We start from the raw sequence: 17,956 nt of genomic DNA, 5'->3' as shown, positions 1-17,956 counted from the left end.
ATAATATATTAGGATGAGTTTGGTTCAGTTGACTTAGTCAACTGTCTGTTTGGTCCTTTTTGGAAATATAAATAATAATTTGGTCCTAGAAATTATTGTTTGGTCCTAGGGTGTACAATACTCATGCGGGATGACGTCATGGATGATGTAATTTTCTTCTGGGAGTGACAAAAATAGCCTTTTAGATCCATATACTTAGGATTTATTAGCAAAAAAAGAAATCATTTTTAGATTTTGTTTCTCTCTCCTAGATTTTCAGATCTAGTTTTTCTTGTTCTTTATTTTTTTTTTCTCTGAAGATGAAGATGACGATAGTGTTGAAGATGAAAGATGATGATGATGATGAAACGATGAAGATTTGTATGTTCTTTTTCTTTTGAATTGATGTTGTTGTTGTTAAAGATGGTGGAGACGATGAAAACGAATTTGTGATGAACTTTTATTGAATGTTTTTGTCTTTGCTGCTGATGATGAAGAAGATGAAGATGATGATGAAGACGACGATGATGATTTTTCGTTTTTCATCATTTTTTGCTGCTGCTGCTGTTGTTGAAGATGATGAAAAAGATGAAGATCTGTTGTTGCTGCTGTCAAAGAAGATGAAGATTGAAACGAAGATGATGAAGACGATTTTTAATGTTGTTGCTGCTGTTGAAGACGACGAAGATGATGATGATGCAGTTCATTCCATAAATGAACTCTGTTTTTTAGGTTTTTATATGGAGTTTATTTCTGGAATGAACTATGTTTTTTTAGGTTTTTATATGGAGTTCATTTCTGGAATGAATTCTATTTTTTTAGGTTTTTTATATGGAGTTCATTTCTTGAATGAACTCTGGATTTTTTAGGTTTTTATATGGAGTTCATTTCTGAAATGAACTCTGTTTTTTTAGGTTTTTATATGGAGTTTATTTCTGGAATGAACTCTGTTTTTTAGGTTTTTATATGGAGTTCATTTCTGGAATGAACTATTTTTTTTTAGGTTTTTATATAGAGTTCATTTCTGGAATGAACTCTGGTTTACATAGGTGATTTCTGAAAAATAAGTAAAAATTAACAGGAGTTCATTTTGAAGAATGAACTCGTACAAAAAAATAAGTAGAAATTAACACGGAAGGGTACTTTTGTCCACTTAATATTTTTAGGTTCATTTTGAAACCTAAAAAAACAGAGTTCATTCCAGAAATGAACTCCATATAAAAACCTAAAAGAACAGAGTTCATTTCTGGAATGAACTCTGGTTTATATAGGTGATTTCTGGAAAAAAAAAGTAAAAATTAACAGGAGTTCATTTTGAAGAATGAACTGATACAAAAAAATAAGTACAAATTAACACGGAAGGGTACTTTTGTCCATTTAATATTTTTAAATAATTATGGACCAAACGGTAAAGGCGTTTTCCCAAAGGACCAAACTGACTTGGGACCACCTAAAAGAGGACCAAACGATATTTTTCCCTTTTCGCAAATCTGATATTAGGCCCCATCCTATGGGTGTGGCAAACATTCATGTTTGCCATTTAAGCACCCACTATGGAGGTGGCACTTAGCCAGGCCAGGTCAAGTTTCTACGTAGCGGTCGAGACTCGTCCGCTCGGTTTAGTTTACACCGTTAGGTGTTTACTACACCGCTAGCGGCTTTCATTAGACCGGCCTAGTTTACACCGTTGACTAGAATCTGATCCAACGACCATAAATCTTCCCCCTTATAAATACCACATTCCTCTACCATTTTAACTCACACCTTCTCTTCTCTACTTTTCACATTTGTTAATCTAAAACAAATTTCATCATCTAATTCTTTCATTCACTCGTATTGTATAATTTCTTTAATATATCTCAAACTAATACTCAATCTAAACAACAAAAGAAGAAGATTAGGGGTCCAAAATTTATCGTAGCCGAAGATGAAAGCATTTGCAGAAACTATGTGTTCTTTGCACAAGATAGTATCGATGATGCCAGTCAACAATATACCAAGTTGTGGGACAACATATTTGCTAACTTTCGTCAAGAAACTATGAACATCAACGATCATGATGCAAATGGATTGGTGGGTCGCTTTGTTACAATCAACGCCCAAGTTTCCTTGTATGTCACTGCTATAATGCAAGCTGCTCGTGGTCGAGAGAGCAGTCTTGTCGATGTTGATGTCGAACGAAAGTGCCAACTGATTGGCACCATAAACATGGGAAAAATTTTGCTTATGAAAGTTGTTATCATATTTTGAAAGTGTTGCTTAAATATAATCCATAAGTGTTAGTAAACATGCAGAATATACCTGCAAGTTCACCATACACTTCTTCACCTTCAATGCCAGCTTCACAACCATCTCAATCATCTCATACCCCTTCAGATAACCCATTTTCTTCACCAGAAACCACCAAAAACAACAATTCCAACTTGAATGTCAATATTGCAATTAAGAGAAAATTATTAGGAAGAAATCATGCAAGAGCAGCGAGAAAAAAGCTTCCCAAGAAGGAGAAGCAAGTGAAAGAGGTAGTAGTACTATGGAAACTTTGATAGAGCATCAGAAGACCGTCGAAAAACAAAGAGTTGTAGACCGCAAGTTCTTGACTAGGGAGATGAAAAAACATCGACTAACTCAAGAAAAATTTGTTTCAGACTATGATAAGAATAAGATATTAAATGCAAACACCGAAAAAATGAATCCCAAGAAATTTATGGTATGGGAGATGGAGATGGACAGGTTAACAGAGGAATTGGAAGAAAAAAGAAACAAGAGAAACATGGAAAAACAATTTGGGGTTCAAGCTGAAGATGAGGATGATGAAGACGACGATGAGGTAGTGCCACTTAATTAATTAATTAATGTATCAGCTTTAATTTTAATGAATATGTTCTGGTTTTTTCATTACAAATTGTTCTACTTTTTTCATTACATTAAAACTTAAACTATTTTTTTTCGTTACATTAAAACTTAAACTTGACAACATCCATGAAAAGTTATTAATCCTAACATCCCATACGAGTTATTAAAAACTCCTTAAGAATTTGGTAATACGCTTCGTATTCGAAATCTTTTCGTTTCCATCTTCGCCACTCGTCTCAAGTTCGTATTCCCAATTCAGCATTGGTCTCACCTCTAAGACGGTATCGAGTGACAATCATTTTCATAGCTATAAAATCCACAAGCTCTTTTTTGATATCCATGAATCGGCAAAACAAAGCAGCACGATCCCGGTTATGAGGATTACCTGTCTGTGTGCAGAAGGCATCATGAATTTTACCCAAATAACTCATACTAGGTAAACCGTTCATCCGTCGTTCTTCACCTCTCTTCGGTTAATATATTACATAGTTTCTACAAAGAGATAAATCTTCATCTTCTGTGAATCTAGGATAATTTAACCAGAAACTAGAGAAGTTTTTGTAGAGAAGTGATGTGTGAGTTTGAAATGGATGAAGTGAAGGATTTATAAGAAATGCTAGCGGTTTAGTCTAGACCGCTAGCGATTCAGTCTAGACCGCTACTTTTAATGACCGTTAAAAAATTTAAACTTAAAACAACTACAAAACAAAATTATGGAACAACAAATGAAACTTATACAATTTAAAAAATAAAAATAAATAACAAATGAAACAATAATAAAAAAACAAAAACAAATGAAACAACACTACTCAATTCGTCCCCCATCTCTTCCAAACTCAGCCCACAGATTCGCTCTGAAATCTTCCCTTAACCTGTTATACAGAGTTATGTTCTCAATATGACTGGTCATTAGCGCATAGTTCCTTGCAGGTAATCCTCTTGCTAGTATAATCTCAGGCCTTAAGTCTTCATCTTGATAGTTAGTCCAATTCTTATCACGACGAGTCTCCTGGATAACCATGTTATGCATAATGATGCAAGTCAGCATAGTCTTATGCATTTCACGAGCACTTAGACCACGATAAGGCCCACAAATGATTGCGAACTTCCGCTTCAGAATTCCAAAAGCCCGTTCCACATCCTTTCTCAGATTCATTTGTTTACTATTCAAATACGAGTATGAACGACTCATTTCACTGGCAGGTGGCTGACGGTAACATTGAACTAAAGTTGACCATTTTAGATAAATTCCATCTGCAAGATAATAACCATGAGTGTAGTGATTCCCGTTGATAGCGAAATTTACATGAGGAGAAATTTCATACTTTAAATATTCAAACAAAGGCGATTTGTGTAAAACATTTATATCGTTTTGAGATCCTTCCATATCCAACAATCATAAGAAGCAGCAGCCTCAAGGATCACCGTTGGTTTTGCGTAGTGACCCTTATACTTACCGGCCAAATAGGTAGCGCATCCGGTCCATACCCAATGCATGCAGTCAAGACTAACCAGCATTCCGGGAAATCCCCTTTCCTGATTTTGCTTTAATATTTCTCTAACATCTGCATCAGTTGGTTTTCGTAAATATCTATGACCAAAATGATTAATCATTGTTTCGCAAAACAACTCAAGATACTTGTATGCGGTTGTTTTGCCAATGCGAAGGTACTCATCGTTAGAATCTGGAGGTCGGCTATATCCTAAAATCCTCAAAGCCGAAGTAACCTTTTGTTCAGGGATATGACCCCTAATATTCAGTGCATCATACTGATAATTAAATTGAGGTTCTACCTGACAAAGCTCACCAATAATCTTTAGCACCAAATGTCTGGGCATGCGGAATCGGCCTTGGAAATTTTCATCAGAAAACACACAGTCAGGAAGAAAATAATCGTGCATCAGCTTCTCGTGTCATTCATCCCAACCACGGTACGTATATCTTCTTGTGAACACTTCTCTTGGCTCTGGATCTCTAGGTATTTGCCCCGATGAATCTAGCTGCATCAAGGTATTGGTTAGTTTTTTATCTTCATATGACTCATCATCAATTTGTTTCAAGGCCTGAGCGAATATTCGTTGTTGTTCTTCAAATCGATCCATATGAATACGCATTTCTTTATCAGAAGAATCCATATCCATTGAGTTGAAAAAAAAATAAACAGATGATTAAGGTATAAAAGAGTGAGTAAAGATAGAGTTAATGAGAAAATGAAATGTGATTAAATTTAATTGAATGGGGCGAATTTATAAATAAACGTGGGGAGAAATAGCCGTTACTTCACTAAAATAAGCGAAGATTACAAGACCGACCAATTTTAAAAAGACCGCCAGCGGTTGAGACTCGGACGCTAGCGGTGGAGACTCGACCGCTAGAGGTTTTCTTAAAACCGGTCGGTCTTTTCTCCACCGAATGGTGTAGACTCGACCGCTTATGTTTTCTCCCATAATCCATGACAAATGGAGGGTTTAGCCATTTGCCATAGGAACCGGCCTTATGCCACAAACACGACCCAAGCGGACTCCTAGAAAATAATTGACAAAACAAAATTTTTAAAATAAAAATATTGAACCTATGTTAGAAATAAAAATATTTATGCCACAAACATGACCCAAGCGGACTCCTAGAAAATAATTGACAAAACAAAATTTTTATAAGCGGTAAAAACTGGCTTTTGAAGCAGGTTTTCCATCGACTCCGAGTTGTTTTGTGACATTAGGGTCTTCATCCTCCAAACAGGTCATTCCACGCTCTGCCTCACCTGCCGATTACCAAAATAGAAAAATATTGTTTTATTAGATGAGATGTATTATCCAGAAGTACACCCAAACCAAATCAGCCAAAAAGGTAAGATACCTTTGTCCAATCCTTATACTCTTCACGACCATCATGAACCTGCAAAATAAATAAAACATTACTGTATTACTTAAATGAAAGCTCAGCCAAACAGTCATTACTTAAGAATTTAGAACACTGCAAAAACACAAGGCATACCTTAAACAAGGGTCGTAGGCTTGACTTTATACTCTCATCTTCCAACTTCAACCACTTCTCAAACACCGCTTGACTATCTCCCCGCAACTTTTCCAGTTTGGGTGGAACATTCTTGTGACTCAAAGGTAGCCTCTTTAGATTACAGTTAACCACGTACATGTATACTAATGAAGGCCAGCCAAATACTAGTGGTGTTTTCCCATGTTGATCATGGAAACCGGAAAGATTTGGAAGGCGAATTAGATTTAGCAGTCTTAACGTAGCGAGTACTTCCACCTCTATGGTTGATGTGAATGTCTTGTCTCCATGCATATCATTGATGCCAACGTCTTCATAAATTATCACCTCTATCGTTGCACAATCACAAATTGCAATTGCTTCTAGTTTGGGTAGCCCACCTTGAATAAGTAGTCTCATTGGTAAAATGTGCTTAAGGCTATCACATTCCTCTATAGCAATTAACCTTAGACTCTCCAGGCTTCTAAACAATGGGATGCATTTTTGCTCATCATATATGGTTGTAGTATCATCAACATAAAAGATCTCCTCTAGACGCTGGCAGTCTTCTATGTAAAGTTTTTGGAGTTGTGATAGACCACCGCTTAGCAAGACTTGTATAGGGATCAGCTGCTTCAACCATCCACAGCATGTGAAGCTTGCCTTTGTGACATTCCTAAAGCTTTGAATAGGAATGCCTCCGCCCCAAACTTTTTTGATACCCAAACATTTGAGAACCAAAACTTTACTGTCATCGTTATCATTATAAGCATCATCACATTCATAACCATATTCGTCTACTTGTTGGTTTTCTTTTATGTCTGTTAATGGCGAGTAGAGAAACTTCAAACTGTTACAGTATTCGATCTTCAGCATCCTCAGATTGAATAATGTTTGGAGATTATTCATAATTTGGTTGTCTTCCCCTTGCGTTAATTCATCCGTTGATGCTACTACTGTCACCAAGCTGCTACATTCACGAATCTGAAGTACCTCCAATTGTTGAAGAGCAGTCACAATAGCAGGGCTGAACAAGTACCTCAACTCATGACAATCAATCACTTTTATTATACTCAAGTTTGCAAGGTTACTGATATTAGAACTGAAAATTCCCTTCCATATAGTGGTGATTCCGAGATGAAACAACAGCAACAACCGTAATTGAGGTAATAAGGCAAGATCCCGTTCTTGTTCTAAAGAAAATACTTCCTTCAACCTCTTAGAACCATCCACCAAGAGTTCTTCCAGATACTTTAACTTCAACAACGCATCAAAAGAAAATATGCAAGCTAAATACGGGCAACTGTATAGCCTTACGCGTTTTATATTCTCGAATGAAAATTCTGCTGGCATGGGGCCGTGAAATATCTCCTTCAAGCTTCCCAAAGACTTCAAGATTATTATCTGCAATGAAGTGAAAAAGTTACACCTTAAGTTTTTACAATTGTGCAGATAAACTAGATTTTAACAACTCCATAAAAATAGTTCGTGATTACCTCCAATTCAGCGAATGCGTCTGTAGGGATGTCCTCGTCTACCGCACTAAGAACACATTCCATCTCATTGCAATCTTCTACTTCAAGATGCTTCAGGTTATTAAACCCACATCCGCTACTGCTTGTAGCCAGTTGTACCACGTTCTTGAGATTAGAACATTTTCGTAACTCTAGTTTTTCTGATTTTCCCACCAAAACTTTGACTGAGTTGCAGAATGGAGATGTCCCGCTGAGATGACAACATTGAGATACATAGCTAAAATGCGATCTCGCGAGTTTTGCAGACACATTATACGGTGAGACATGCCTTCTATATGCTCCACTGGGACCTTGAAACATGTCGACGCATCCAGCGGCCCATCTTGCCTGAAATGCTACACGGTATAAGCTAGTCAAGGACGCCATCTCATCTAGATTTGCAAGTTTGCAACTTTCGTTTCTGATTCCTCCAACCTCCCACCCGCTGAAGCTGCCCTCCATGTTCAAGAATTCCATGCAAGTCAGTCTTGATATGATATTTGGTGGAACTGTAAGTCCACTATTATTTGATAGATCTAACCACTTCAAATGAGACAACCCCCCTATTTCTTCGGGCAAGCTAGTCGATAATCCCAAACCTGCAACACTAAGAATTTCGAGTTTCTTCAGTCCCCCCAGTACAGATATATCTAATTGACTGTGGAATTTACAAGAACCCATATCGAGTGAGTGAAGATTGACGAGGGATGAAAATGATGAAGGCAGTGATGAAATACTAGTTAGACTAATATCTAGAGATTGCAGCGTGTTCATGTTTTCGAAAAACATGCTAGGGACCTTCTCCAAGGAACTATTTTGTCGCAAAGATAAGCTTAAGAGATGAGGTAGTTCTGGTTGGCTTGGGAGCACAGTAATGTTATTACGAGTTAGTGATAGTCGTGAGCATTTACGATCTGACAAGACTTCTGCCCCTGGCCAGTTCTGCAAACCCAACCCTGCTTTTACGAAGAACCAACTGCCCTCTCCAGATGCAATTGATATGGCTACATCACGTACAATGTCATGCATCTTTGCTGAAAATGTTTTATCTGAAAATTCCTTATCACGTACCAATAAACCCAATGCAACAAGTCTGTATAAGGCTGCATGTAATCTGGCCCTCACTTCCTTCATAGTATTTTTATCTCCATGTACTGTTTTGTCACCCATTGCATAGAACAGCAAATGATCTATATGGACTGCAAAATCCTCTGGGAACAAACAACAAAGTAAGAAGCAATTTTTGAGTATGTCGTTCCCCAAGAAATCATAACTCAACTTTATTGAGGAATGGACTTTGGATTTCATTCCTCCAATATCTGCGAAATCCGAGCTTTTTAGTCGACTAACTGTATTGTCCCAAGCAAGCTTGTCGTTGTTATTTCTCAATGCCCTACCAAGTGTATCGAGTGCTAGGGGCAAGCGACCGCATTCTTTGACAATCTCTTTAGCTACTGTTTGTATGTCAGGAGAATCCACCACATCACCGGCTTTCGTCTTGAATAGATGCCATGATTCATCGTCTGATAAGAGACCAACCTCAGTACTTTTCTGAATCAGCAACGAATTACACACTTCAAGGCTTCTCGTAGTGATTAAAATTTTGCAGCCAGTCTTGTGATTTTCTCCGTAAGAGATACCTGCGGCACTAAACAAATTTAGATCCGTCTTCCACACATCATCGAAGATCACAAGTATCTTATTCTCTTGCTTCAATCGCCTAGATAGCATTGTGGCTCTTATAGATTCGTCATTTACTTCATCGAGTTTGTGGAAGTCCAACTGCTGAGCAATGTCATTTTGAATGTTTCTCAAGTTGACATTCTGTGTAACGGTTACCGTTACAACCACATCGAAAACTTTCTCTTCCAGTACTTGTTCGTGTACCAGTTTCATCAGAGTAGTCTTGCCGACCCCTCCCATTCCATATATCCCGACTGAGTGAATTCCGTCGTCCTTTAATGCGGCCATGACTTGGTTTTGACTACCTTCTCGTGATGCAAAAGCCACAATATTTCCAATAAATACTTCTGCAGCTGAAACAGAAGATGGATTTGAAACATCAATAAAGCTTCTCCCTTCATTAATAAGCTCATCAACGATAACAATCTTCTTTTGTGATTCTCTACCGATTCTGTGACGCTTTCCGTAATTAAAGAGTTGAGCATGTTGACCGTTGGCGAAACTCATCAACTCGGTCATAATATCATCTTGCTCGGTTTCAATCTTCACCCTCTCAAGCCAAGTCTCTACTACTCTTTTAACCGAGTCGAGATTATTTATAGCTTCAGTGACGCGGTCCTGCAAATCTGCTTTCAAATCTTTGAGATACTTGACTTTTGTCGCCAGGTTTTTCACATTTTTCTTGTAGTTGATAACATAACTGATCTGATGTGCAGACGCTTGAATCCCTGTCTCGACTGCAATTTTCACTACAGGTGCAACAATCAGTGATTCGGCCATGTTTTCTTAGAGTTCTGATGACGCAGAAATGGTAATAGTGAAGCCAATTACCAGAGGTACGAAGAACAAGGGAGATAGTTTGTTTTAGAGAGTTTAAGCATGTTGCTAGTAGAAATATTCATTCGTCGTTACTTTCCTGGTAACTTGCCATCGAGAAATTAATTATCATCATTATTCAAGTTCCTTCTTATTTTAATGCAAGCAAGTTGCTCACATTATTTGAATCTCCGTAGTTTCTAGTGCCAATGCATGCTGCTTAGTAGTTAGCACCAGTCGTAAAACATTAATTAAGCACTCTTGGGCGAAGCATTATTCCTCGAGATCTACGAGCTCTTCAGGTTCAGGGTTGAAGACCTCGGGTACAGGGCAGATAAAAAACATTTTTTGTAAGTGAAACAATAATGGCGTCCGCTTAAACAGGATACGCATGCATAGTTAGCCACTAATGTACGAGAAAATTTTGGAACGGGAATAATACGTTTCAGTAAAATGTAAACCCTACTATTAATTACACCCTCCTTCTTAGTTTACTTGGTAAAATAGGATTTTGCAAAAAAAAAAAAATCAAATTACTCCCAAATACATCATCAATCTTTGTAATTACTTGTTTAATATATTAGTTTTTGTATCCTAGTTTTTATTTCATTTTAGATAATTAGATAATTTTAGTGAAAAATATAGTAATTTTTTGATACATTCTTGTTAAAAAAAATTCAATTTTAACAAATAAACTAGGATGGAGGGAGTAATTAATTAATGCATGTAGAATTCGTTTTAGATATATGAATTCAGCCGATATATAATGTGTACATGACCAGATAAGTACCGGTTTCTTGAAAATCAATAAATGGCACCTGAACCAGGTATTGAGTGAGCTGATCTTTGTGGATGATCAGCCACACTTGTTATTACTAAACATTTCACAAACACAATAATTTGAAAATGAATCCAATCACATGCTTTTGATTGTTCCAAATACATAAGATATAGTAACAATAAACATTCATGAATAGTAGAAACACAAAAATTAATAGCACTACAGGAAACAAAATTACAAGAATCAATCAGTAAATTCTCAATAAGACATAATTTTTGACTATACCGTTCCCAACCAAATTAATCATAACTTGGCTTGATTGGTATCAATATCTGGGAAATTTGAGCAGCTTCTCAGTTCACTAGCTTTATACTCCCAAACTCCCTTGTCTTTGTTATTCCTTAGTTCCCTGCCAACTGTATCAATTGTTAAAGGCAGGAAACCACATGCTTTGACAACTTCTTTAGCCACTTTTCGAAGAGCAGGAGTATCTGCCGCTTCACCGGCTTTCTTCTTGAATAATTGCCACGAATCTTCTTCTGATAAGACGTTAACTTCAATATTTTTCTGAATCAACATGGATTTACACACTTCAAAGCTTCTTGAAGAGATTAAAACCTTGCAACCTTTATGGTGATCTTCACCATAAGGGATACCCACATCATCGATTAAATCTAGATCTGCCGTGCGGACATCATCGAATATTATAAGCACCGTTTGCTCTTGCTTCAGTCGCTTCGCTAACAGCGATGCTCTTTGGGATTTGTCATCAAGCTTCTGAAGCTTTTTCAAACCGAGTTTATGTGCAATGTCATCTTGAATCTTTCTCAAGTTGACATCCTCTGAAACATTTATTGTAACAACTACGTCAAAAAGATTTTCTTCGTGCACTTGTTTGTAAACCTGTTTTATCAAAGTAGTCTTGCCTACCCCAAGTATTCCGTATATCCCAACTGAGTAGGTTTTATCATCCTTCAATGCGGCCATGACTTGGTCCCGAGTGTGCTCTTGTGAATCAAGCGCAATCATATCTCCATGAATTATCTCAGAAACCACAGTAGAACACGGATTCGTAACATCGATGTAGGTTCTCCCTTCAGCTGAAAGTTCATCAATAATGAGAATCTTCTTTTGTGCTTGTCTGCCAATTTTATGGCGAGCGAGACAACAACAGTTGAAGCCTCTATCATGATTGAATATTTTTGTGTCCCGGCCATGGATGAAATCTTTTAGTGCCACCATCATCTCATCTTGTACAGTTTCCTTCTCCACCGTTTCAAGCCAAGTCTCCACAACTCTTTTGATTGGGTCAAGATTTCTCTTTGCGGCAGTGACACTTTTTTGTATGTCGTCTTTTATATCATCTAGACTATTAACTTTTCTTTCAAAACTCTCAAGAATTTTCTTGTAATTAATAACATAACCAACCTGACGCACAATCGATTGAACCCCGGTCTGAAGGACGAACTCCACAACAGGTCCGGTCACCGCATCCATGACACACAGTCGACTTCAAGAACCGCCGGCAGGAGGAATAGAGAAATTGATATCTGAGCACCTGAGAATATGTTAGATCAGGTTTCTTTTTTCTTTATTATGTTTTGGTTCATTACTTCCGAATGAATGCTATATATCTAATCTCTTCAAACATACTATTAACAAAAAATTAGGCAGTCTTTTAGTTCGACCACGATCGACTTCATCAAGAATGAAACAAACGAGTTTTGTGCCATGGAAAAATGACTGCCAAGTCTCAGTGAGCAATAATGCTACAGTACTTTCATAGAAAGACGTACATAGATACAGGGGTGTTTGAACAATTTGAATAAAACCACGCTCACGGATCTCAGATATAGATCTAAAGGAATATGTAATAAGTTAAACTTGTCTCCATCTCATTTCATTGGTTGATATTTTTTTTCCGAAAATGATATATGGCACCCAGATTCCATGCACCCAATGCACCCAACATTTGGTGTCAATCCACATTGGAACCCAACTCGTCGTCCCTTCCTAAACCTGTTTTTTGCCTTTCTTATTTACGTAACTCTATAAACAACCTAAACCGAAAATCAAATAAATCTGCAAAACTAATCAATGGGGCATGAGAACCAAATCATGAAACATCAACAATCTCTTCGGATATTATTCAATGAAATGCAATGGAAGACTCCTTATTGATTTGGGGAATATGAGGGTTATACAAAGAAATTTGAATGACTAGTTTCCTTATATGATCGGTTATACCATCTTGATCGAGAAATTACCACTTAGATAGATTTAGTTGAGGTCTCATATTCTTTTTTGTCTTTGAGTTCGATAGCCAATATGATTAGGCTCTATGATGCTTGATTGAGAATGACAAAATTTTAGAACAGGAATTAAGGGTTCAATCATGATTATATTTAACAAGATCCAAATGCACTTTACCAGGTGATTGATACAATCAAAATTAAGATTTTGATAGTTTGGATATTACGATTTAATTAGATTTCTTTACAGGTGATGATTAGATTAATTTTTCTAAAGATGAAAATAAAGAGATGGATTCATTGTAAATCTTTTTATGAAATCGATAGTGATGAAAGAAAATAACAGTAACCTAATAATGGTATTTTAGTTTGTTTTTTATGAAAATGAGTACTTGGGTTCGTTTGGATGCCACCTAATGTTTGGTGCACTGGGTGCATAAAATCTGGGCGCCATATATCAAGGTTGTTTTTTTTCTCTTTTTTTTTTTTTTCTTTGGTGACCTCATTTGTTGGTCGTTGGTTTTCTGAACTGAACAGAATTTCTAAGGTACACATTTTCTTGTGGGCCATTTTTATCTGCCAAGCGATCCTTTTAAGGTTAGATTTTTGGGGAAATGGTTAGTTTAGTGCAATGGAAAGAATAAAAAAATGTACAAACACAAAGTGGGTTTTTAATGATGAAAATCAGATGCTAGCATTTAAACCATGGTTCCTAGACCATCACGAGTATCTAAGCAAGAAAATAAAGAAGAAAAACAGCGAGTAACAAAACTCTCATCTAAAAATGAATAATACATGTAGGTGTAGATAATCTACGGGGCTAGGTGGTGAGATTCTAAGCTGTGATACACCAAAGAACGGCGAAGCACAAGATAGAACCAAATGACGCAAAGAGTGAGGTATCACGTGGGTCGGACGTGATGGTCGAATAGTTGTCGGATGTGACGTGACCCTTATCCTCTAACAGATCGGGCGAACAATCAGAAAGCACTCGGTCAGACGAAGGAAGATGGTCAAACAAAGGAACGAGAAGAAAGAAGGGAGACATCGTGTTAACCAGACGATTAAGACTCGGCCTCGGGTGAAGAACTATCGGTCAAACCAGAAAGTCGGGCGAGCAGTGAAGGTCCGATAGGGAACAGCTAAATTGATGTAATGTGACCAACATTGTAATTCTGTTGTATGTCGATCTTGGCCTATAAATATAAGGGCAGGTCGAGAGAGAGAGAGGCAGGTTGAAAGAGAGAGAGAAACAAGACACTACATTTGAGAGTTTGAGAGTTACACCATTTGAGAAGGAGAGAACACCTTGTAATCAAAGAAAAGAAATAATAACATTCATCCTTTCAGCCCGTGGACGTAGGTAATCATACCGAACCACGTATATCTTTGTATCTATATTTGTTGAACATCTTGACTTAGTTTTAACTCATCTTCTATATCACTGGATGTAGTGTGTGGTTTTATGCCACTACATTCTGGCGCCGACTAAGGGGATCGTCTAAGTTCTCCGGATACCTTGGCTGCGTGTGCCAACAGAGACGATCCAAAAGCTCCTAAGAACACCTTGTGTGTTAGTTGATGCTATGGGATGAACTCTGTTTGGTGAGGTCTGTTTATGTTTGTTTAGTTTTGAAGTTCGTTGATATGGTTGAGTTTTCATTACTGAAGTCGTGTCGTTAGCAAGTATTTTCAGTTGGGTCAATTCCGAGCAGTCGGGTTGATAGGGAATCCTTCAAAAGCTCTCAAATAACGTTGTAGCGTTTGGTCGAGGCCAGGGAAGGATCCTGATAACAGATCGACTAGCCATGCTGGAAGGTGAGTCTGTTTTCATGTTTCAATCTTCGTTTTCGTATTAGTTTTCGCACTTATCTCCGTATTTCAATCTTAGTTTTCGTCATACGAGTTCAACAAAGGAATACCTCTAAAACTCCCAATAACATCTTCGATGTGTGGTTGAAGTTACTTGAGGTTCCATGTTGGCTTGTGAAATTGCCAAAACAATAGCACGGCGAGATTATCAGTCGCCGGCGAAAGAACCCAAGGAATTCAGAGAAGACATTCTTGTGTAGTTCCAAGGAAGTTGATAAGTTTTGATCCAAATTTCAATGTGGTGTGCTGACCTCATAAAAAGTACGAATTTGGATCTTTACTCGCAAAGAACTAGGATTTAATGACTTGGAGTCTAGGGAATGTAGGAAAAATTATAGTTAATGCAGAGTCGTGGTACTGAAAGCGACGTCGTGCAACCTTGGAAGCGACGTAGCATGATACCCGTCTAAAAGAAACACTTAAAGTCAAAACAGGGAAGACTGGCGAGGTCAGCATGATAGAGTAGAGGGAATCGTACTTTTGAAACTTAGTTTTGGTGTCAGTCACCTTTTTCCTTTAAAACCGTACGTAATAGAGAAACTTTTCAAAAACAGGTCAAAGTAAGGTGTTGTCTGTTTCTGCTGACGTAGGTAGGAACGACTCTCGGACTTACAACATACTGTGTCCAATGGATAGCACGTCAGGGATGGGGAGAACTCTGAGGAACCGCACGATCACCGGAAGTAGCATGCAAGGAGGAGTAACGGGGCCGAGGCAGGGAAGTGATGGGCATCCACCACCTGAGGAATCACGAGCAGCTATAAGGGGTATGCCGACTGTGGATGAGGAAATTGATCTGGGACGAGACGATGACCCCTCGCCTCTGGAGCGAATCGTCTCAACTCAGAGGAAGGATGATCAAATAGATGGACTCACCGCATCAGACACAGAAGATGATGAGGAGGTGCTAATCCTGCATGCCCAGAGACAAAACACCAGGCGATAAGTTGAGTATCAAGAAGCACTCAGACGAGAGCAAAAACGACTTAGGCGAGTACAGTTAGGACGAGAAACAACTATCGGAGTCGATCCAGCGACATCGACCCAGATACCCCCTACAGTACCACCTCCCCTACCAATGATAACGGCGCCACCCCCTGCTCATTTAGGACATCCAAATGGTCACTCTATCCATGAGACTATGGATCCAAAGCTACTCGTAATTCTATAAATTCAAAGAAGGCAAGAGGCGGCTTTAAGGGATCTTCAGCAGAGGAACCTAGCTTTAGAGTTTGAGAACTATCATCTACGGAACTTGAGGTCGAGGTCGAGAGGGTCTTCCAGCCGAGGGATATTGGGTCACCAAGGCAGAGCCGGGCGAGTACCACCAACGACATGACCAAGCAATTCTGGACGATCAGGACAAACCCCGACACAACATATCCGAGGGTACGGTCCACCCGAGGATTCATCAACAGAAGACGAAGGGCGCGAGAGGAATCATCAACAGAGAGGCACAAGGGCCGACAATGCAACCGAAGTCAATCTAAGGGAGTTAGAAGAAAAGATAAGGAAGATGTCAGGAAGCGGCGAAGAAGATAAACTAGACGAGGTCATAAGCGAGGCCGAGAGGACCCCTTTCACCCAAGAGCTAGAACTAAGGACCTTCCCACCTAAGTGCACGCTCCACATATTTCCATCTAGGTTTGACGGTACGGGAGACGCAGTCGAGCATTTGAAGATGTACACTATGTCCCTAATCCAATGGAAGAACCATGAGGTGGTAATATGTAAATTCTTCCCGGCAAGCCTGGAGGGCGGGGCAAGGAAGTGGTTCTACAATCTCCCACCAGGAACTGTCGACAGTTATGAGACTCTAGTCGAAGCCTTCCTCGAAACTTACATGCACAACAGCAGACCTCGGCCCAGGGTCAACAGGTTATTCACCTTGGCCCGACGGTTTAGAGAGCCACTCAGGTCGTTAACCGATCGATGGAGAAATTTGTGCACAGAAATTGGGAAAGTACCAGTCGACCAACAGATATTTGGGTTCGAAAACGCATTAGGGAGGTCGGACCCCATCTGGATAGCCATGTTTACTGAAAAACCACAGACATTGAAAGAAATGAGGAAAATGCAAGAGCATTTTATCGCCCTAGAATAAATTCAGGAGGAATCAAGGGATAGGGGAGTGCAAGAGGCTAGTGCGGTGCCCGAGTCGACATCGGTCGATGTTAAACGTCGGCCCGAGAAGAGACCGAGCCCACCTACGCGAGGAAATGGGAAGAAGGAATGGTTAGCTAAAGGAAAGAGGCCGAGGCACGAGGCGAGAACATACACCCCTTTGAATGCTCCACTAGAAGAAATCTTCAAAGAGGTCGAGAAAAGGAGTGACATCATATACCCAGCTTCAAGAGGGATACAGTTCGAGGAGACCAAGGATCACCCAGGGTATTGCCATTATCATCAATATCGAGGCCACTCTACAAATAACTGCCGAGAAGTAAAAGGCATCGTGCAACATCTTATTCGAGACGGTTACCTGAGACAGTTCGTCCAACACCCGACCCAGATGACCGCAGCGCCCGATGCACCCGTCCACCAGGTCAGGATCGACAGATCCACGCAATTTGTCAACACGATTTCGCATTCGGCCACTCAAGCGTACAATCTGAATCCTGGAATCATGTCTAGAATCCACAAGAGGGATCATAATGGGAAGGAAATTTTCAGTGTAGCAAAAGCTTTGCCGATGGAACCCTGGATGCTGCGACCCATCTTTTTCTCGGCTCAGGATGTCCCGATGAACGTCCAAGATCACAGTGATCCCTTGGTTATCACCCTGCTGATTGAGGAATGGGGGGTAATAAGGATACTAGTGGACAGTGGGAGCTCAGTCGAAGTACTCTTCTACGACACGTTCAAGAGGATGGAGTTGTCAGATGATATACTCGTCCCATTGACATATCGTATCTATGGTTTTAATGGGACCGTGACCATCCCAAAGGGCGAAGTAACCCTAAGGGTATCGGACGGAGGTGGTTACCTAGATACGTTAACTACATTCTGTGTGGTCGATGACGCCTCGCCCTATGAAGCTATTATCGGGAGACCGTGGATCGTGGGAATCAAAGGAGTGGCATCGGCTTATCATCAGAGGCTACGATTTCCAACGTACAAGGGGATAGCTAAGGTCGTATGAGATTCACAGGCAGCCCGACAGTTCATGCATGTCGATGCCCAAATAAATGAGGAGCGGTGAGCACGACAA

At 39.3% G+C, this 17,956-nt stretch overlaps 2 protein-coding genes across 2 annotated transcripts; both read right to left on the bottom strand.

Annotated features, from left to right (window-relative positions):
• Positions 1-3,640: 3,640 nt before the first annotated feature.
• On the bottom strand, positions 3,641-4,222 carry LOC113291847. Its single transcript, XM_026541337.1, has one exon. The coding sequence runs from the start codon at positions 4,220-4,222 to the stop codon at positions 3,641-3,643; it is 582 nt and encodes a 193-aa protein (XP_026397122.1).
• Positions 4,223-5,272: 1,050 nt separating this feature from the next.
• LOC113291846 lies at positions 5,273-12,441 on the bottom strand. The gene is made up of 6 exons (XM_026541335.1): positions 10,932-12,441; positions 10,659-10,840; positions 7,324-9,809; positions 5,831-7,231; positions 5,693-5,731; positions 5,273-5,597 (listed from the first exon to the last, which is right to left on the bottom strand). Exons 1-6 carry the CDS (start codon positions 12,116-12,118, stop codon positions 5,577-5,579), a joined length of 5,316 nt encoding a protein of 1,771 aa, XP_026397120.1. The 5' UTR covers positions 12,119-12,441; the 3' UTR covers positions 5,273-5,576.
• Between the last annotated feature and the right edge of the window lie 5,515 nt (positions 12,442-17,956).

Source organism: Papaver somniferum, chromosome 6, assembly GCF_003573695.1.
Source record: "Papaver somniferum cultivar HN1 chromosome 6, ASM357369v1, whole genome shotgun sequence".
Classification (NCBI taxonomy): Eukaryota; Viridiplantae; Streptophyta; class Magnoliopsida; order Ranunculales; family Papaveraceae; genus Papaver; species Papaver somniferum.
The sequence above is the reverse complement of the archived record's forward strand: the minus strand, read 5'-3'. Positions and strand labels throughout refer to the sequence as shown.

Excerpts from the sequence above, each read along its gene's own strand:
- LOC113291847 (XM_026541337.1), bottom strand. The coding sequence starts at position 4,222 with ATGGAAGGATCTCAAAACGATATAAATGTTTTACACAAATCGCCTTTG.
- LOC113291846 (XM_026541335.1), bottom strand. The coding sequence starts at position 12,118 with ATGGATGCGGTGACCGGACCTGTTGTGGAGTTCGTCCTTCAGACCGGG. Across the intron at positions 9,810-10,658 it reads TCACTCAATACCTGGTTCAG|AAAACATGGCCGAATCACTG; the intron begins GTGCCATTTATT and ends CAGAACTCTAAG. Across the intron at positions 7,232-7,323 it reads ACGCATTCGCTGAATTGGAG|ATAATAATCTTGAAGTCTTT; the intron begins GTAATCACGAAC and ends ACTTCATTGCAG.